The sequence below is a fragment of the Saccopteryx bilineata genome, chromosome 1, assembly GCF_036850765.1.
Source record: "Saccopteryx bilineata isolate mSacBil1 chromosome 1, mSacBil1_pri_phased_curated, whole genome shotgun sequence".
Taxonomy (NCBI): Eukaryota; Metazoa; Chordata; class Mammalia; order Chiroptera; family Emballonuridae; genus Saccopteryx; species Saccopteryx bilineata.
Genome location: NC_089490.1, coordinates 352,584,286 through 352,605,162, shown reverse-complemented (window position 1 = coordinate 352,605,162; position 20,877 = coordinate 352,584,286). Strand labels below are relative to the sequence as shown.

The window sequence follows — 20,877 nt, the reverse complement described above, 5'->3', positions numbered from 1 at the left end:
ACCCACAGACCTTGCTTTAACCAAGTGCCTGGGAATGAATGCTGAGGTTTTCCTCCTACATATAGAAGGCAATTTCTCTGCTGCTAGGGTTGAAGCCAGCAGATATACACTACAGAATAAAGAATAGTGCCGATAAAGTGGGCCAAACTTCCCAGCCCAGAACATAAACCAAACAGAATAAAAGCTAGTTTATTAGCTCCAGAAAAAGGAGCAACAGTACCCAGTTCTCAGGTAACCCCTCACTCTCTATATACAGGCTCCACTCAGCCCAAGGTCCACTGGCTCCTTCAATGTCAGGATCCATCCAGTACCCCCCTTTCTGGGGTTAGGGGTGGCTAGCTGCCTGATGGTGAGTTTCCAGACTGTTCAGCAGCAACATCTGGCACAGCTGACGCAGCTTCGTAGTCTGCGATGCGGCGCTGTACCAGGGCAGGCATGAGCTGCACGTAAGCGGCCATGAGGCGGTGGTTGGAATGGATCAGCTTTCCAGCACAGCTGTGCAGACAGGCCTCCTGGAAGGAAGACAGAGTGGAGGTAGAGGCCATAGGTGGCCTGTCAGGTCCGTCTCCTTTCTTCGCATCCCCACCTTAGGGGCGAGGGTCATGGAAAGACCTCGGAAGGGAAGGGAAGTGGGGAGATGAGGAAAGTAGTCTACGGGTAACTCTGAGGACGAAGAGTAAGTCCCTACTCGGTTCCCCACCTCCTCCGCATCCAGAGCTCGGTGGTGCAGGCTGGGCACGCAGCGATGGAAGCAGAGTTCCGTCATCCGATTGTAGACCAACAGGAAGTCCCGCAACTGGAAGAGAAAAGGAGACCAAGAACTCAGCGATAAAGGTACCCACACCTCAGCCCAAGGCCGCGCCGCCTTGAACTTCCCGTGGACGGCGCACTACAGCCCAAAGTCCCCAGCCCTTGGATCCCTGGCTCTTGGGGCTCCCGCCCTGCAGACTGGTACGCAAGCTGAATGTAAGACCCTGAAGCCACTTTTGGCGGCTACTCACGTTTCTCAGCTGCTGCTGCTGCTGCTGCTCCTGCTCCATCCCAACACGGGAACGCACACGCCTCCCCTCCACTTCCCTTACGCTTTTTGGTAACGCCCCGGAAGTAGTCTCCGGCCGATTCCCCCAGAGACTGAAGGGTTGGCTCAAAGATCGCCCTGCCCCAGAGAACGTCACTTCCGCCCTTATGATTTGCGACGTGGCTGGCTTCTTCTGCCCGCGAGAGGACGTCACTTCCGCCGAGTCCCTGACCTGCTCCTAGGATCGCGACGGGAACTGGAGCCTGAGGTCCCCGCGCGGCCGGGGCCTGGCGCCCTGAGGGGGAGAGCGGCCCAGCCCTAGGTGAGAGGAGCGTACATACTTGCTTGAGGGGAAGTTGAATGCATGAACTTGACTTGAGGTCAAGGTACCTCTGAGCCCTGGGAAGGATGAGTACACACCTGATGCCCAGGTGTATGAGGTGGGGGGGCAGGGAAACACACCTGGGGAGACACACGGACTTTGGAAGGGATCGCCTATGTCCTGGGAAAAGGAAGCTTTTCCCAGAGGCCGGAAAGGTACACCAGCTGATTCAACTAAGGCCTGGTGGGGAGGGTCGGAAGAGGAGAAGGTGCATGGGATAAAGGAGGGAGAGATCACTTGAAGGAAAGGGGAAAAAACTCTAAAGGAGTTTGAAAGGCCGAGCCGTCGATAACATACCTGAGCCCTGGAAAGGGGTTCATCTCCCGATGGAGAGAAACAGCTGCATGGGGATAAGCTCCAAGAGAATACAGACTTTATATCTTGTTCACTGCTGTATTTCCATGGCCTCAAATAGTGCATGGCACACAGTAGGTACTCAGTGAGTGTCTGCTGAATGATTGAATGCATGAATGATCACCGGAGGCTTGGTGGTGTTGGAGGATCATGAGAAGACACCTGAGGCCTGAGTGTGCATGTGTAAAACTAGGCACCTTCGAGAGAAAAGGTACATATACCACCCGAGGAAAGGCGTGATAGCCTCACTCCAGAACACTCAAGCCCTGGGACAGCCTCTGAACCCTCAGAAGTAGTAGGGGAGACCTTTCTCTTCTAAAGTCCTGGCCAGTTTCCGGAACTGTCTATGTTGGGTTTTGCAGGGCGCTGGAGTGGAGATACTGACTCCAGTCCCTTCCCTAGCCATGACGGACGGTATCCTAGGGAAGGCAGCCACGATGGAGATCCCTATCCATGGGAATGGCGAAGCTGGGCAGCTTCCTGAGGATGATGGGCTGGAGCAGGTGCTTCTGTTTGATTCTTCTCCTCATTATTTCAATTTAGAAATCCCAACTCATAAACCTTGGGCTCTCACTCTATTCTAGTAGCCTTCCCTAACTTATCTAATTTCTTTCAATCTTTTTACAATTCTTCATTCTGATTCTGTGCAGACTTCCCTTGTGTGCTCTCCCTATGATGCTTCAGTCCAAGCTTGTTCTCACCCCTAAAATGCTTCAGCTGCCCCTATGTTCCTGAAGCCCCCTCTTGTCGCCTATAGGACCTCCAGCAGGTGATGGTGTCAGGACCCAACCTCAATGAAACCAGCATTGTGTCTGGTGGCTATGGGGGCTCTGGTGATGGACTCATTCCCACAGGTATGAATGATTAGAACAGGACAAGAAGCTTAAGTGGAAAGAGGGAGAGGAATGGTTCTGGGAAGCGCAGGATATGTCTAAGAAAGCTTGAATTATTTCTAGAGATCTTGGAAACCTCTGGTAGTATGACCCATATGGACCCTCCTCGCCCCAAGGCCAATTCCCAGGCTTGTCCAACTCTCCCATTTCCCCTTTCCCCTGAGATGCACCCTTTTTCTGCTGCCACCACCTGAGTCAAGTGAACAACTGTGTTCCACAGAAGTTCACCCTGCTCTAGAGCTTGATGCTGATTTGGAACTTTATGAGACTTCTCAACATTTTACTTTAGACTCTAAGGTTCAGAGGAATAAACAGCCCTGAATCTTATATTGACTAGGATTCCACTTGAAAATGTCACCCAGGTTTCCTGTTACCAGGACCCACGATCTTTGACCTCCCACCCCACCCTCGCATTCATTCTGTTTCCTCTGCCCCCATACACCAGCAGATCCCTCCTTCCTCCCCCTATCTCCAGTCCCCAGCACCGCCTCAGAAGGAGGCCAGATGTCTGTTGGGATTTGGGTCTCAGGGCACAAGATGAGTTCCTCCTAGTGAGTAGGAGAATCCAATTGTCTCTAGCTTCTGCTCCTTCAGGGAAGTCATTTTCAGGTGCTGGGAGGGAAGTATGTGTGGAGCCACAGATGTGTCTGATTGTGTCTGAGAGACGCTGGTATCAGAGAACTTGGTCCTTTAGGGTCTGGCCGCCATCCCTCTCACAGTGCCACTCCTGCTGGCCCCGGAGATGAAGTGGCTCGGGGCATCGCTGGAGAGAAGTTTGACATCGTCAAGAAATGGGGCATCAACACATATAAGGTGGGATTCAAGCACCTCTCCCTTCCCCTAAACTCCCCCAGGTACCTTTTTCCCTGTTCCCAGATCCTAATATTCCATCTATGGCTGAAAGTAGGAGCCTGGGTATGCTGGGATAGATACCTGTTGTGGGGGCAGGGTGCTAGGGTCTCTGACCTATTCCCCCACTTCCCAATCAGTGCACAAAGCAGCTGTTATCAGAGCGATTTGGCCGAGGCTCCCGGACTGTGGACCTGGAGCTAGAGCTGCAGATTGAGTTGCTGCGTGAGACGAAGCGCAAGTATGAGAGTGTCCTGCAGCTGGGCCGGGCACTGACAGCCCACCTCTACAGCCTGCTGCAGACCCAGCATGCACTAGGTGACGCCTTTGCTGACCTCAGCCAGAAGTCCCCAGAACTTCAGGTGCCTCAGCCAGGCCAAAAAGGGTGGGGAGACTGGGCCCAGGCCCTCCCAGGCAGTCACCCCACAGCCTCCCTCCCTCCTCCTGCAGCCCAGAGGGAGAACCCCTCCAGGGTGGGCCCAGCCCTGCCCCCAGCAGCACTCACCTGTGGAGGCAGCCTGAGGGTTTGTACAAAGGTCCAGAAGTCGGAGGGGCTGGGGGAGGTGGCATACTAGGTGCCTCGCAAGTAACCTTTCTCTGCATTGATGAGAATGCCTTTGGTGCTCAGCCTAATCCGAGCCCCTCCCTTGCCTGCTGCACTAGCTTTCTCTGTTCTAGCCCTGTGAACTTATCTGAGAACCCCACCGCACATTCCTACCCAGGCACCCCCGGGGTGGCCCCACTAACTTTCTGGCTAAGAGAGCCTTGCTGGAGGCAGTCCTTGGTTGATTCAGTCTTGATGGCTGCTTCCTCCCTGGAGAAGAGGGGAATGAAGGGCCCTACTGCTCCAGTCAGGTAGGATTCTTTCTTAAGGCCTGTCCCTCCCTTCTGTCCTCAGGAGGAATTTGGCTACAATGCAGAGACACAGAAGTTGCTGTGCAAGAATGGAGAGACACTACTAGGGGCTGTGAACTTCTTTGTTTCTAGCATCAACACTTTGGTCACCAAGACCATGGAAGACACACTCATGACTGTCAAACAGTACGAGGCTGCCAGGTGTGGGAACTGGCAGCGCCTAGGGTTTGGGGAATTGGCTGGCTTGGGTGGAAGTCTGAGATTAGGGGCATAAGAATTCAGAACTTAAAGGAGAATGTGAAGGACAAAGGGGTGGAGATGAGCCTCTATCATCCCCTCTCCAGGCTGGAATATGATGCTTACCGAACAGACTTAGAGGAGCTGAGCCTAGGTCCCCGGGATGCAGGGACACGTGGTCGACTTGAGAATGCCCAGGCCACTTTCCAGGCCCATCGGGACAAATATGAGAAGCTGCGGGGAGATGTGGCCATCAAGCTCAAGTTCCTGGAAGAAAACAAGGTGCCAACCCCAACCCTTTGACCCCAGCACACCTTCCCATCTGTAACACTGACCCTCCCCCATCATCTTTGGTTAGGAAAACTAAGATCCCTAATTAAGGAGTGGGATCTGCCCCCTAGTCTTCCTCAACCCCAGGTTTCCCTTCTTCCAATCCCTGGCCCTTTTCTGTTGAATTGGCTGCTGGTCCCAGGATCATGATAGAAAAATGACACCCTGAGCTGTACTATCAGAACCCTAAACCCAGCTAATCAAGTCAGCATTCTCCCATCAGATTGACCCTTGTCCTTTGACTCCCTTGGTGGAGTTCAGCTCCCACCCTAAAAGCACTGTCAGAGCAGAGTCCATGTGCCTCTGGACCCCCAGATCAAGGTGATGCACAAGCAGCTGCTGCTCTTCCACAATGCCGTGTCCTCCTACTTTGCTGGGAACCAGAAACAACTGGAACAGACCCTGCAGCAGTTCAACATCAAGCTGAGGCCTCCAGGAGCTGAGAAGCCCTCCTGGCTAGAGGAGCAGTGAGCTGCTCCCAGCCCAACCTGGCTATTAAGGACACTGGGAGGGGCAGTCCCAGGGTGTGGGAGATCAGACATGGAACATCCCTACTACCTGCCCTCTGGCTTGGGCTCCTTTTCCCTGGCTGGGACCTGACACCAGTTTTGCCCACATTGCTGTGGCTTAGGGAGGGGGCCTGCAAGCCCAGCAGCTGCTGCCCTGTCCTTTATCTTCCTGGCCACTGGGCTTCATTCCCAGATCTTTTCCTTCCACTCCACAGCCAAAGGCTATGATGAAACTACTTCCTGGCCAATGGCATCACTCCTCAGGCCTAGCCCCCCCCTGTTGGGGTGTGGCCCCTGACCAATGGCAGAGCCTCAAAAAGGCCCTGTCAGCCAATGGCAGCTCTTCTTGGGCTCCCCTGGGCCAATGATGTTGCCTCCAATAACCTTCGTCCCTCCTCCATGCGTGCCCATTGCAGAGAAAGGGACTGGGACCAAAGGGGTGGGCATAATGGGGAGCCAAGTTTCTGGCCCTGCATCTTAATGGGCCTCCCTTCATCTACCCAGTTTAATTGTGCTGAGAGCCCTGGAAGATTGGGACCTAGCACTAGGAATAAACCTTTCGTAAAAGCAGGCCCAGTGAGGTCAGTTTGTGGGGACTCTAGGAGGGTGGGCTGGGTGGAGAAATGCTCAGTCTAAACATACTCCAAAATCCTATCAAGTCGGAAAAGCTGAGGCCAGACAACTGAAGTCAGCTTCATGAACAGTCTGAAGACCCATTCCTTCCCCAGGCCCAGTTGGAGCCAAAGCATTTGCCTTTTTGGCCAGCACCAAGATAGTTAAGGATCTTAAGAGCACAGAGCCCAAGGGGGTTGTGCCTGCTGACCTTCATTATACATTCATTCATACAGAAAATATTTACTGAGTGTTTTTATCTGCCTGGCACTGCACTAGACCCTGGGGAACCATCAGTGAGTAAAACATGTCCCTCCCCGCAGTGCTATGGTCTAGTGAGGAACAGAGACAAGTAACCAGGCAACTACAATACTGTGATAAGGATTAGGATACAGAAGTATAGGGAGCTATGGGAGCAGAGAGGAGGTGCATCTAGCCTAGATTGTTGGAAATAAACATGTCAACTTGAAAACAGACTTCAAGGATGAGTAGACAGCCAGAAAGAGCACTCTAGGATGAGGGGCCAATATGTTGAAGGCTCTGAATAGGAATTGGGGAGCAATTGAGTAAATGGAAAGAGAGAAGAAAGGGGAAGGAAGACTACAGGGGTAAGATGGTAAGAAATCACTGCCTTTTCAGGCCAATTAAGGACTTTTACCCTTTAAAGAAGGCGGACTGAAGCTTTTTCAGCAGAAGTTTGATGACATATAGGAAGTCGTAGAGTTGAGGAAAGTAGTCGTCCTGACAAGGCTTAAAATAGTGTAATACAGACCCCAGTTTCTTCATACTGGGTGGTCTGGTATCTCTGGCCCAACCTTCGAAACAAGTATTCTTGTCTGGAGGGCATCACAAGCCCTGGAGCACCTGTGCCAGGTGCCTAAACTCAAGTGGGTGAGAGGTTGAGGTAGTTTCCAGGGCTCTACTGCACCAAAATGTTGAGCCCAAATCTGAACCTTGTCTAAGGCAAGAAAGCTCCCTAGAACTTTCATTTAGTCAGAGCCTAGGTGCCATCACCTCTGCGCTTTAGCTAAGGAGAGCTCTGGACTGTTTCAACATTCCCCCTACCTGTGTGGAGGGCTGAAGGAAGGGTTCAACCCAGTCAGATCCTCAGAGCACTGAGATCCAGCAGCGGCCCCATGTTGCCTTTGTCATAGATACTGTAGCTCTCAGGCAGGCTTCTTGGGCTCTGGTCAGCCTGCAGTCATCTGGAGCTTGATTGTTAGGAGAGGGGTAGCCCACATGCAAGTCCCTATCTTATGACCCACTGGGCATTTTTCAACATGAAAGGTACTGAATTTCCAAGTGACTGGAGGCAGGACCTAAACGCAGAGCTCAAACCCTGGTTACACCACTTTCTGGCTAAGTGATCAGGGTTAACGTCTTTCGTTGTAAAAGACAGCTAATAAAAGAAACTACCTATTAACATTATGAGTATTAAAGGAGATAATATATGTAAAGTGATTCGTTACGTGTATAAGCACTCAGTCCCTGTTAACTGTTGTTACAACTTTCATTATTATCCACGGGGGCTGTTTTTGCACAATGCAATCATTCCGAGAATTGCTCTGGTTTTTGGAGTGTAGAAAGGAGTCTCTGGATGATCTGAACCATAATTTCCTCACGAGGGTGCTCCTGAGGGAGACCCAAGCAACTAGACTCGAATCAAGTCGTCCCTACCTTTCTACCCCGTCAGCCCCTTCCAGAGCTCTGGGTACTGCCTTTCCACCTTGGGGCCCTTCGCCGCCCAGATATCCGTGCCGAGGTACAGATGATTTCTGTTTCCCATGATCAACAAAAACCACGCTAGCATATTCCGTAGGAGCCCCCACTCCCAGAAAGCTGGGAAGGGCACCTCCAGACCCGCTCCCAGAGTCCGAAATCCCTGCTGTCCAGTTTGCCTCGTCTTGACAGAGCTTAATCCCAGTCTCTGAGATCTACTATGCAACCCTACCCTGGAGGCGTGGGCAGCCACAGACAGCTGGCGAGAATCTGGGACCGAGGATCCGGGATCCGGGATCCGGGATCCGGCTCTCGGGCACCTCAGGCCGCCTGCGGTGCCACTTCTCGCAGAGGCTCCGATGGCTGGGGGGAACGGTGCAGGCGGGGCGGGGAGGGCGGGGCCTGCGCGGTGGCAGGCGGGGCGTGGGTGGGTCTTCAGTCCTCGAGCCGTCCCCTCCCGGGGCTGGCCGCAGCCCCGCCCCGACCCCTCCCTCCGGCCTGTGCGGCGGGGTCCGGCAGCGGCGCCGGCGCGAGGACCCGCGGAGGCGCGGGACGTGGGGCGGCGCCGCGGCCAGGGCGGGGCAGACGGGCACTGGCAGTGGGGGCAGCGCGGGCAGCGCCGCGGGCCCCTCGGAGTGGCCGCAGTCAGGGCCTCGGCCCTCCCATCCTGCTCCGCCGCGGTGAGTGTGACGAGCGGCCCCCAAGGGTGCGTTTGTATCCAGGTCTGCCCTGGTCTGGGGCCGGGTCGGAGCGGCCGTGTGTCCGTCCGGGTGTCTGTCGTTGGGAGCACAGATGCTTCTCAAAGGCTGTGACTGTCTCTGTCCACGTGAGGCGTGACTATGTCAGTGGGGGCAGTGGGGGGATTCTTCGGGCTGTGGCTTCTCACGTGAGGTCCATGTTTGAGGGGGGCAGGCGCGGGTGGATTGGTGATGGTTCCTTGGAGGAGTGCAAGGTTTGGGAGCTTGTGTATGTTGGCGGAGGGTGTGGAACGCTGCGGCGGAGGGTGGTGGTGGGTAGGGGGGTGTTACTGAGTGGGACTTTGGAATCTTGTGGCCCAGTTTGTCTGAGGATTCCTTTCCCCCTGGTGCAGACACTTATACCCCTTACTCTCCCCCACCCCGCCCCCACTCCATCCTCCTCAGGCGCCAAAAGGCCCACCAGCTAGGATGGAGGACACTTTCCTCTTCTAGCACTGCTCCCTGCACAGGAAGCCTCCTCCGGAGGCTGTTTCTTGTAGGAAAGGACCCCTCCGCAGCCAGGGCCCTGCCTGAAGGACCCCAGGCCCCTCCCTGGTCTGGTCTCCTCCCTTCTGGACTTGGCTACAGATCCTGGGCTGCAAACCTGCAGGGACAGATGGCTGCAGGTTGGAAGAGCAGGCTGCATGCACCCCAGGGAGGTCATTCTGACTGAAGACAGGCCCTGGGCTTGTTGCTGGTATGGGGGTTTCTTATGTGGACAGCATGAACACCGGATTGGCCCCAGTATGAAGATGTGATCTGGGAAGTTGGAGCAGGTGCAGGGGTCTTTTTCACCAGTCTCTCCCTGCTTGTCTGTCCAGCTCGCCAGCGCCCGTTCATCCTTTAAGCTGGGCTCTGATTTACTGCAGAATTGGAATCAGCTGCAGGCCTGACAGGTGCCCTGCCTCTCTTGGCTTGTATGCCTCCAGTGACAGAGCACTTACTACCTTATGCTATGGGAAAGCTTTATGTTAAGTGGAGGTCTTTTCCCTTGGAGCTTTGTTCATTTATCTTGTTATTACATTTGCTTTCGCCTCTCTGCCTGGTGAGAGGGAACTGCAGTGATTTAAACATGGCTCTCCTGTCACCAGTGTGTACTGAGCATCCTCTATATGCCAGGTGCTGCCTCTGCCACATAAGGGACAATGGCATTTTTGCTAAGAGAAGAGCTTGGGCAAAGGCCCATAGTTGGGATAGTACAGCCTGAGTTCTGAAAAACAGCTAGATGATACAACTAGAATAGAGGGTGCCCAGAGGGAGTTTCATGGGTTCCCTAAACTCAACAAACATTTATTTTGGTACGGAGATGGGGTCAACTGCAGCCACCCTCTAACATATCTAGCCTTACCATGGAAACCATCAGTCAAATCCTCAAGGTAGTACAAGATGGGTTTAAGCGTGAGCACACATTACAATCTTTAGGGAACTTTGACTGTAAAGAGAACCTTGGGAATCTCAGATTTGGGGAACAAAAACATACCCCCAGTTTACAAGTAAGGGTTTGGAGTAGGAATTTGCCCAGTCTTACCTTGCCTTTGTGAAATTAGTGACAGTCAGGGGGCTAGCTCCTATATCTCCTGACCCTTCTTAACCTAGACACATTTTAGAGTCAGAATAAGAATAGTCATAGCTTGCATCCGAAAGGTGAAGAACTAAGAAGACTCCTAGGGTTGGTGTGGTTAGATGGATGGTGGTGCCTTTTATTGAGATGAGAAACCAGCAGGAAGAGCAGGTTAAGGGGAAATGAATTCAGTGCGTCTTCCATGCATCTTCCCTGTAGAGGTGTCTAAGATATAGCTGGATATACAGGTCTGGGGTTCAAAAAAGTGTTCTGCACTGAAGATAAGGCTGTGGGGTTCACTAGCAAGTGGCTAGTAACTAAAACCCTGGGAAATGATAAGATTTCCCTGGCAGAGTATGAAAGTGAAAGAAGAGGCCCTAGAACAAAGCCCTGGAGAACTAGATATTTAAGGAATGGGCAGTGAAGGAACAGCCAGGGAGCAAGTGGAGAACTCGCACTGCGTGATCGTGAAAGCATCGAGCACAGCCTCTACCCTTTGAGTCTCGTGCTCTTGCCCAACTGGCCCATGTTTCTTAAGTTTTCATGCTTCTGTTCTTTTGCTCAGCTTCCCAATGTACCTGTTAAACTCCTATTTGTCCCTCAAGAGCCAGCCAGCTCAGATATCCTTTCCTATGAGGATCTCTTCTTTCTCCAAACCACCTTCTGACTTAGAGACTTCCCCCCTCTGCTGTCTTAGCAGTTTGAATATGTCAATATCATGACACCACATTGTAGTAATTTATTTCCAAGTCTTTCCACACAGGTCTGAGAGCTTGTAGAGGACAGGGAATATGTCTTGTTCAACTTTGCATCTCCATTTGCCAGTTGAAGAGTCTAGTCTAGAGTGTGCCTGGAGAAATTTGATTGATGGGTTGGTTGATCAGCTGATTGAATAGTTTATTCACCTACCCAGTCTGGCAGTGGTGGGGGAGATGGTACTGTAAATTCCATCACTCTCTTTCCTTGCCAATCATACTGAAAAGAGTCCTTGGCTTTGAGGACTTGACTTCCTCCTAGGCTTCATCTGTCCCAAAGAAACCCAAAAGACTAACTGGCAGTCATTTGACATTTTGCTGAGGCCTCAAATAATCAATTATATTTGGAGGCTAGGGAACAGAAGTGAGTCATTTTAGGAAGCAAGTGAGCCTAGATGAGCTCTTTCAGCCACTTTTTAACAACGCTTTGGTTATCTACCTCCACTCCCAGCTGTGTAAATCTGGGACTCTCCTGAGGTTGTAGGAGGAAGTCATGGGGGAAATTAGATGCTGTTTGAGAATTTGGAGAAACTGAACACATCCTCTGCAGATGTCAAGCATCCAGTGCAGTCAGCAGCACTGGCTGTCTTTGTTTGCTCACAAGTCAACTTCCTCCTCAGCCCCTTGGATCTGGCTTCCTCTCTTCCAGCCCCTGAAACCAAGCTCCCTGACAGCTTCTCCTGGGCTTTAAATCATGGGACCTTTCTGCAGCATTTCACAATGAGATTGTTTCCTTGTCCATGAAGCCTTATTGTCCATTGGCCTTCACAGTCTCTCTCTTTTTTGCTTCTCCTATCTCTGACTACACCTTCCCAACTTCTTGCAGGCTTTGCTTCCTGGGTCTATCCCTTAAATCAGGGGTCCCCAAACTTTTTACACAGGGGGCCAGTTCACTGTCCCTCAGACCGTTGGAGGGCCGGACTATAAAAAAAACTATGAACAAATCCCTATGCACACTGCACATATCTTAATTTAAAGTAAAAAAAACAAAACGGGAACAAATACAATATTTAAAATAAAGAACAAGTAAATTTAAATCAACAAACTGACCAGTATTTCAATGGGAACTATGCTCCTCTCACTGACCACCAATGAAAGAGGTGCCCCTTCCGGGTGTGCGGCGGGGGCGGATAAATGGCCTCAGGGGGCCGCATGCCGTGGGCTCTAGTTTGGGGACCCCTGCCTTAAATGTTGCGGTTCCTTAGGGCACAGTCGAGGCTGTCCTTTCTCCTCTGGGTGAGTCATCTACTTTCATGGCTTCAGGCACCATCTACACCAGCAGCTGCCAGATCTGTATCTCCAGGTCAGACGTCTTTCCTAGGCTGCAGCCTATCTTTCCAGCTGCTAGCTGAATCTCTCCACTTGAGTATCTCATACACTCCACAGATACATCTTATTAAATGCTGAACTTATCACCCTCTCATCCGAACTGCTCTTTTTCCAGGTCAGAAAACTAGGAGTCATCCCAAATTCTCTCTTCTCCCTCTACTCTGCACATCAAGCTATCTAGCCATCAAGTTCTGTTGATTCCTCCCTATGACATCTCCTTCTCTCAATCAACCCTTTGCTACTTCCCTGGTCAATCCCACCATCATCTCTCCTCTGGAATATCATAGCAGTCTCTTAACTTTCCATCTCAATAACTTTTTGCATCTCCTCCAAACAATTTTCCACACAGCAGTAAAAAATGTACTGTTGTGGCTCTATCACTCCATACTTGAACCCTTTTCACTCCCTCCCTTGCCCTTAAAGTTTTCTTTTTCTCTTTGGTTAAAGCCTTCATCTAGCAGGAAAGGGTAAGTCTAAACTCTTTCATAAGGCGAACAAAGCATGTGTGATCTAGCTCCTGCCTACCAACCCGTCTTGTGTCTTAGCCCACCCCTGTCCCAGTGTACGATTCAGTCTCCTGATGCAGAAGGCACTGTTATCTGTAACTCTCACTCACCCTGGACTTCTCTGCTTGAATGACACTTTCTCCAGAATTTCCTTGAACTCCAACCTCCAGTGTCCCTCTCCCCCAACCCCTTTCTAGGCTAGGTGACCCTCTGTGCTCCTGAAGTGATCTGTGCTTCCCCATCATAGCCCTCACCATATTGCACTGCGGTAGTCTATTTTTAGTTGGTGGAATACATGAAGGCTGAGCTGAGACTATTTATCTTTGTATTCCCAGGCCTAGCAGAGGTATTGAATGAATGCCAAATGAGGAATGAGGTGCCTTTATTGCTGAGCCATACTACACTGGTGGGATAAAGGAAAGGGGATGGCAGTAGGCAGCCCGAGGAAAGGGTGAAATCTCAGCCCTGAGTTCAAGTTCCTCCAAGTGTCTGCTGTGATAAACACTCCACTTAAACCATCACTTGTAGGACCTTGGGGGCAGATCTCTAGGGCACAGTGGGATGGGAAAGGTGAAAGTAGGAGTCTAGGAGAAGAAGGGAATCAGTGATCCAGGCAGGGCTGTGGCCTCAGCGGCTGCACGCTGGGCAAGCCTGGGTGGGGAACTGAAGCAGGAAGGGGAAGAGAGGGAGGAGCTGTTGGGCCTTGGATGTAGCCCAATCCCCATCCCTTTGTGACTGGCTGGGAGAGCCCCTTGGGCCTGGAGAGGGTGGAGCCTGACATCAGCTGCCCCAGCAGGGCCCAGCAGACCACTCCTACTCTTCCTCCCTGCCCTCCCCTTCACCAGACAGAAGCTTCAGCTTGGCTGAGGCCTCCTGTTCCTTCCACCAACCCTCAATCTGTTGTTCTTCCTGCTATGTTGTCTTTGTATTAAGTTTCCAGCTTCAGAACTCATCACCTCTGGAGAGGGAACTTCAGAATCCCAGTGCCCACGTCAGCAGAGGATGCTCTCAGACATGGCCTTCCTAGCCTTCCCATGCCCACCCTCACTCAAACAGAAGGCACACACAGCTCAGCTTCTCTCTGGCCCCTCCTCACGCCGGGCAGAGTCTCTGGACCAGCCCCACTGCGTGCATGCGTATATTCGTTCATCTGTTCCCTTCAGAGAGGCCCATGATGCATGTAGCTGGGCTGCTAGTCACTGCCTGTTTTGAAGTACTCCAGCTATGTTTCTGCTTCTCTTCGTGGCAATATTTCTCTCATTAATTGTCTACATCCACTGCATTAATTTCTTCATCTTCATTTATTCTTTAGTCATTCTAACCTGGCTTCTGTCCCTGCCATTCCACCATGACCAAATCTGGTGGACACTCTTAAGTGCCATTAGTAACCAGCCCAGACCTCTCCATTGAACTCCTATTTTCTGTTGCTTACTTGACATCTCTACCTGGTCATTAGGCACCTCAGACTTAGCATGCCTAAAACAGAATGTTCCAACTCCCCTCCTCAGCTTTCGCTGTCTCTATGCATGGCCCACCATTTGCTCAACCTGAGAGTCATTATTGACATTCCTTCTTCCCTCTCACATCCAATCCACCATGGTGTCCTTTTTGATTCATCCTCAAGAGTATTTCTCAGATCAGTCCACCCTTTTCCTATAGCTCTGCTAATACCCAGAATCAGAATCGTCTTCCTGAAGACTAGGGTAGCCTCCTAACTGGTCTTCCTGCTTCCACTACTCTGGTTCCTCTTCATTCCTCAGAGCTGCCAAAGTAACTTTTTAAGGCATTTTTATTTATTTTTAATTTATTCATTTTTTTAGAGAGGAGAAACAGAAAGAGACAGAGAGAGAGTAGAAGGGGGCAGGAAGCATCAACTCCCATATGTGCCTTGACCAGGCAAGCCCAGCATTTTGAACTGGCGACCTCGGCATTCCAAGTCGACACTTTATCCACTGTGCCACCACAGGTCAGGCAGCATTTTTATTTTTTGTAAATTGCATCATTTCTTTCCCAATTTAGGAGAAAACCTAGATTCTTTTTTTTTGTATTTACAGAGACAGAGAGAGAGTCAGAGAGAGGGACAGACAGACAGGAAAGGAGAGGGATGAGAAGCATCAATCATTAGTTTTTCGTTGTGACACCTTAGTTTGTTCATTGATTGCTTTCTTATATGTGCCTTGACCACGGGCCTTCAGCAGAGCGAGTAACCCCTTGCTCGAGCCAGCGACCTTGGGGCCAAGCTGGTGAACTCTGCTCAAACCAGATGAGCCCGCGCTCAAGCTGGTGACCTTGGGGTCTCGAACCTGGGTCCTCCGCATCCCAGTCCAATGCTCTATCCACTGCGCCACCGCCTGGTCAGGCAAAAAACCTAGATTCTTAACATCAAGGTCCATCCTGATATTATTTCATTATTTCAGCCTACCTTCCCAAACTCACCTCACCTCCTGCCTTTTATTCATTTTGCACTAACCACATGGTCCTTTCAGTTTCTCAATGAGTCTTCTAAGAACTTTCATTCAGGCTGTTCCTTTACCTTAGAATGTTTTTCCTCCCTCATTCTCCGGTGCCCCCACTCTCATCCCTACCATTTTCCTTCATCCCTCAGAGCTCTGATTAACAGTTACCTACTTGGAGAGGCCTTCTATGATCACCCAATAAAAGAAGTGTTCTTCCTCATAGCATCCTTTCCTTCTTTGTAGTGCTCCCCTCCCCCAATTTATAAGTATGTATTTATTTTTTTTAAATAATTTTTAAAATAGCTGTCACCACCTCTCTAATGCAGGGACAGTGACAATATCTGTTGTGTTTATCACTCTTTCCCCAATGTCTGTACCAAGTGCTAGGAATATACATACATTATACACACACACATATATATATATAGTGTATATTAAATGCTTATCTTCAAGAACTCTGCATACAGTGGAGAAAGTAGAGAAGTAACAGAAAGTTACAGCATGGTATATATGGGCTAGGATGGAGCAAACACAGGGTGCAGTGGGACACAAAAGTAGAGCACTTTGCCCAGATTTCAGGAAATCAGGGAAGACCTTTTGGAGGAAGTGACATTTACATGGTGACTGGAAAGACAAGTGGGAGTCAGCCAGGCAAAGGGGGGCTTGGAAAAGGATCTCAGACAGAGGGAACAGAATGTGTGACTGCCCAGCAGTCAAAGAGGACAAGGAGTTTTCCAGGAACAGAAAAGAAATCAGTGTGACTGAGCATGAATCATGAGACCTGAGCTATGGGCAAAGCTAAGCCTTGTTGGCAAATTTAAGAAGTTTAGACTTTGCCCTTTGGACAATAGATAACCATTGAAGGAATTTAAATAGGAAGTTAATGATAAGATGGAATCTGTGGTTTTTTAAATTTTTGTGTGTGTGCGTGTGTGACAGAGACAGAGAGAGGGGCAGATAGGGACAGATAGACCGGAAGGGAGAGAGATGAGAAGCATCAATTCTTTGCTGCAGCACCCTAGTTTCTCGTTGTTTGTTTTCTCATACATGCCTTGATGTGTGTGTGTGTGGGGGGGGGGGGGGTGTTACAGCAGACCAAGTGACCCTTTGCTCAAGCCAGCGACCTTGGGCTCAAGCTGATGAGCCATGCTCAAAGCTGGCAACCTCGAGGTTTTGAAACTGGGTCCTCCACATCCCATCCACCGTGCCACCGCCTGGTCAGGTGGAATCTGTTTTAGAAGCCTCATTCTAACTGCGAGAGGGATGGATGAGGAGCACAAGTGAGGAGACAAGGATACCAGTTAGAAGGCGATTGCTGCATCTCAGGAGGGAATTGGTGGTGACCTATACTGGGGGCAGAGACTGTGTGGTTGGAGGAAAGGGGATAAGATATTTGAGAGGCAGAATTACAGACCTGGGTACTGATTGGATGTGGGAAAGAATGCAATCCTGGGCAGTTGTGTAGAGAGGTGGGTCAGAGGTAGGAGGGGCTGCAGGTAAGATCTTTTTTTTTCTTTTTTCTTACACCCAGATCACTAAACTCCATTCAGAAAGGTTTCTTGGAGGAGGATTTGAGGGAGGCAGAGGAGATAAAGAATGGGTTTGTCAGTGAGAGTGTGGGCCTCTGTGTACCATGCACTTGACATGCACTATTGCAATTCTTAAAACAGCCAGTTGAGGTAGACATTGTTATTCATGTAATTGTAAATTAAGAAGCTGAGCCTCAGAGAGGTTATATGAATTATCCAGGGTCACATAGCTGGTGAGAGGCTGAACTGGGTTTAAAATCCAATCTAACCCTAAGTCTGTGCTCTTAACTAAGGGTTGCTCAGCGCACCTACTTCACTCTGTACCTTCTAGACCACTGCCTGTCCTGTCCCTGGCAGGGAAGAAATGGGGTTAGTTCTCTGCAGGGACTTTCAGCGGTAGGGATCAGGTGTTGGAGGGAGTGCTGACTTCCCTGGTGCTGACCATCTCTCCATTCACAGGCTCTTCTGAGTGGCAGGAACCATCTGTCGCCACCATGGCGAAGAGGCAGGACAGCCCTGGCCCAGAGGTCCAGCCTATGGACAAGCAGTTCCTGGTATGCAGCATCTGCCTGGATCGGTACCGGTGCCCTAAGGTTCTGCCTTGCCTGCATACCTTCTGTGAGAGGTGAGGGGAAGTGTGCACTGGGTGGGAGGAAGACGTTGCAGGGCCGCCTGAGAGGGGAGTGACATGTGTAAACCTGTAAGAGGGGAGGGAAATTTGTATACACCTGCAGGGGAGCCACAGCCTACAGGAGATGAGGGTTTGATGCAAGAACCCACAAGAGAACCAGAAGCTCTTAACACTGGCCTGTGGTCCCTGCCCAGTATAGGGCCTTTTTGTCCCTTTCCCAAACCCCAAGGCAGCCTTCAACGGCACCAGAGAAATTAGATAGAGAGCTGAGACTCTCACCTAGCTTTGGCACCGTAAGAATTTGTGACCAGTGGGAGGATATTTGAAGCTAGGCCTGTTCTGAGCTCCCAATCATCATTGTTGTCCTGGGGCACTGAGTGAAAGGTGCCCCCTTCCAGCCTCTAGGCTTTATCCATTATTCATTCATTCACTAAATGTTTATATAAATCAGGCAACTACTATGTGCCAGCTCTTTCCTGGACACTGGGTATACAATGATAATTAAAGAGCTTACAGTATAGTGAAGGAGAAAGTAATCAAATAATCATACCGCCAGGCTACAGGTAAATATAATATTTTACCCTTAATAAGTGCTGCAAATAAAGTGCTAATTAAGCTATAAGAGCTTAGCACGTGGGATCTGATAGTTTGGAGAATCAGGGAAGGCTCCTTGAGGTGCAGTCTGGGGGGTGAGTAGGAGTTAACTAGGTGAAGGGAGTAGTAAGAGCATTGCAGGCAAAAGGAAGAACATAGGGAAAGGCCGTGTGGCATGAGGGACGGTGTCTGGTCAGTCCCTCGAGGAAGCCCGGCCATGCAGGAGCCGAGCTGGTGTGACTGAGAGTGGCATGGCATGAAGCTATAGGAGAGCTGAGGCCAGACTAAGGGAACATGCAGCCCTGTTAGGGAATTTTGCCCAGAGAGCCCCATGAAGCCTTTGCAGGATTTTAAACAGGATCACATCTGAATTTGGACAATATTCTTTCTCTGGCTATTATTCCTCATTGCTCTATCTTGAGTAGCCTGGTCCCTGGGTCTTCTCACCATTGTCTCCACCCACACCTTCCCTCTGCCTCCTGCTTTCATTGAAACCTAGCTCTGCCCCAGGGACTCTGCTTCCCTTCTAGCCCGCTCTTTCAGATTCCAGCTCTACTGCTCTCTCCCACTCATCAACTGGAAACAGTCTCAGCCTTCCTGCCCTTTCCAAGATCTCCCATCAATTTGGGTGACTTCATTATCCACTTGTGCTTCTTGGTTCTTGACTGTTTCTCCAAGGACGTTCTCCATGTCACCTCAGTCATACTCTTTCCCAACAATACCCCAAATCTTGCTGTCACCCAGAAAAACATCACTTCTTCTGTGGTCATAAACTTCAGTATCCCACTCCTGGCTCCTATCACCCCACACTGTACACCAGCTTTGACTGTATATAGACGTCCAGCCCCCTCTACTGCTTCTCCTTCTCCCAGCCACCAGATCCATCCTGGCCTTTCTTTCCTACACATCCTGGATCCCATGACTATCCCTCTGACTGGCTGCCACAGTTTATTCATATCTTTGTCCTTTTCTAAACCCACGTGGCAGAAGCTGAATGCTGGATCAGTAAGACATTTCTGCATCTTTTCTTACACCCAGATCACTAAACACTCCTGCAGAAAACCAGTGCTTGAGAAATTATAATAATAGCTACTGTATATCAATTCCTTGCCATTTGCAAAAGTCTGGCAAAGTGATTTACATACATTGATTTACTTAATCTTCACAAGAGATATGTTATTATCCCCATTTTTAAGGAACAGGAAACTACGGTTCAGAGTCATTAAGTAATTAAGAAATGTTTCCAGAGCAAGTAAGTAGTCAAGATCTGAAACCAGGTTTGACTGCAGACCTTTTCAGTCTTTTTTTCTTTTTTTTGTATTATTTTTATTTTATTTTATTTATTCATTTTTAGAGAGGAAAGAGAGAGGGAGAGAGAGAGACAGAGAGGGAGAGAGGAGAGAGAGACAGAGAGAGAGAAGGGGGGAGGAGCTGGAAGCATCAACTCCCATATGTGCCTTGACCAGGCAAGCCCAGGGTTTCGAACCGGCGACCTCAGCATTTCCAGGTCGACGCTTTATCCCCTGCGCCACCATAGGTCAGGCCTCTTTTTTTGTACTATTGACATACAATATTCTATGAGTTTCAGATATGTATCATAGTGATTCAATATTTATGTACATTACAAAATGATCTCTATGATAAATCTAGTTGCTGTCACCATACAAAGTTATTACAATATTATTGAGTGTATTCCCTATGCTGTTCATTACATCCCCATGACTTATTTTATAACTGGAAGTTTGTACCTCTTAATCTCCCTCACCTATTTCATGCTCCACCCCTCCCACAACTCCTGTACAGTCTAGTTAACTACCTGTTTGTTTTCTGTATGTATGAGTTTTATTTCTGTTTTATTTTGTTTGTTTGGTTTGATTTTTGAGATTCCACATAATTAGTGAAATCACATGGTATTTGTCTTTTTCTGCCTTATTTCACTTAGCATAGTACCCTCTTGGTCCATCCATGTTTGTGCAAATGAAGAGATTTAGTTTTATTTAATGTCTGGATTATATTCTACTGTTTATGTATGTATTATGTATGTGTGCACACACACACCATGTCTTCTTCATTCATTCACCCATCAGTGAATACTAACCTGGCTATTGTGAATATATTTCAGTGACCATAGGGGTGCCCATATGTCTTCAAATTGGTGTTTTCCTTGTCTTCTGATAATGCCCAGAAGTGTAATTGCTGGGTCATATGGTTCTATTTTTAATTTTTTGAGGAATCTCTATACTCTTTTCTATAATGGCTGTACCATTTTACATTCCCACCAACAGTGAAAAAAGGAGTCTCTCTTTCCCTTCCCCAAAATGAATGAATAAATAAATAAATGTATGTTGAATTTTGTCAGATGTTTTTCTGCATCTATTGATATAATTATGTATTTTTATTGTTTTGTTAATGTGATGTATCACATTGATTGATATGTGGATGTCAAACCATCCTTGCATCTCTGTAATAAATCCTACTTGATCATGATGTATGATCCTTTTAATGTGTTTTGATTTTGGTTTGCTAATACTTCATTGAGAATTTTTCATCTATGTTCATCAGGAATACTGGCCTGTAATGTTCCTTTTTCATGGGACCTCTGGCTGGTTTTGGTATCAGGGTGTTGCTGGCCTTGTGAAATGAGCTTGAAAGTATTTCTTCATCTTTATTTTTTGGAATAATTTGAGAAGGATAGCAATGTACTCTTCTTCAAATCTTTGGTAGAATTCACATGTGAAATCTGGTTCTGGACTTTTGATTTTTGGGGGGTTTTTAAATTATTGATTCAGTATCATTACTTGTAATCAGTCTATTCATATTTTCTGTTTCTTCATGATTTACCTTGGACGGTTGTGTGTTTTTAGGAATTTATGCATTTTTTCTAGGTTTTCCAATTTGTTGGAGTATAATCGTTTGTAGCATTGTGCAGAGCCTTCACTCTTACCTACTACTCACTCATTTATCTTTTGGTCCATCCCTGCTCTTAAAGAACTTACGTTCTAGTGGGAAGTGATGGACAGT

At 49.1% G+C, this 20,877-nt stretch overlaps 3 protein-coding genes across 6 annotated transcripts in view; 2 read left to right on the top strand and 1 right to left on the bottom strand.

Annotated features, from left to right (window-relative positions):
* Window positions 1-173: 173 nt before the first annotated feature.
* On the bottom strand, window positions 174-1,133 carry TIMM10B (translocase of inner mitochondrial membrane 10B). The gene is made up of 3 exons (XM_066250831.1): window positions 1,002-1,133; window positions 701-796; window positions 174-512 (listed from the first exon to the last, which is right to left on the bottom strand). The coding sequence occupies exons 1-3, from the start codon at window positions 1,038-1,040 to the stop codon at window positions 336-338; spliced, it is 312 nt and encodes a 103-aa protein (XP_066106928.1). The 5' UTR covers window positions 1,041-1,133; the 3' UTR covers window positions 174-335.
* Window positions 1,134-1,193: 60 nt separating this feature from the next.
* ARFIP2 (ADP ribosylation factor interacting protein 2) lies at window positions 1,194-5,999 on the top strand. The gene is made up of 8 exons (XM_066250830.1): window positions 1,194-1,340; window positions 2,117-2,257; window positions 2,512-2,608; window positions 3,342-3,460; window positions 3,637-3,858; window positions 4,395-4,552; window positions 4,696-4,870; window positions 5,234-5,999. The coding sequence occupies exons 2-8, from the start codon at window positions 2,159-2,161 to the stop codon at window positions 5,387-5,389; spliced, it is 1,026 nt and encodes a 341-aa protein (XP_066106927.1). The 5' UTR covers window positions 1,194-1,340; window positions 2,117-2,158; the 3' UTR covers window positions 5,390-5,999.
* A 2,232-nt stretch (window positions 6,000-8,231) lies between these two features.
* TRIM3 (tripartite motif containing 3) overlaps window positions 8,232-20,877 on the top strand; it is a 27,861-nt gene continuing 15,215 nt past the window's right edge. Inside the window, exons 1-2 of one of the 4 annotated variants that reach the window (XM_066250825.1) lie at window positions 8,232-8,438; window positions 17,091-17,256. In XM_066250825.1, coding sequence (XP_066106922.1) covers window positions 17,126-17,256 — 131 coding nt within the window. In that variant the 5' untranslated portion in view covers window positions 8,232-8,438; window positions 17,091-17,125. Of the gene's footprint in view, window positions 8,465-12,025; window positions 12,048-14,589; window positions 14,613-17,090; window positions 17,257-20,877 lie in introns of those variants that run through there. The other 3 variants (XM_066250826.1, XM_066250828.1, XM_066250827.1) reach the window with 3 other exon arrangements.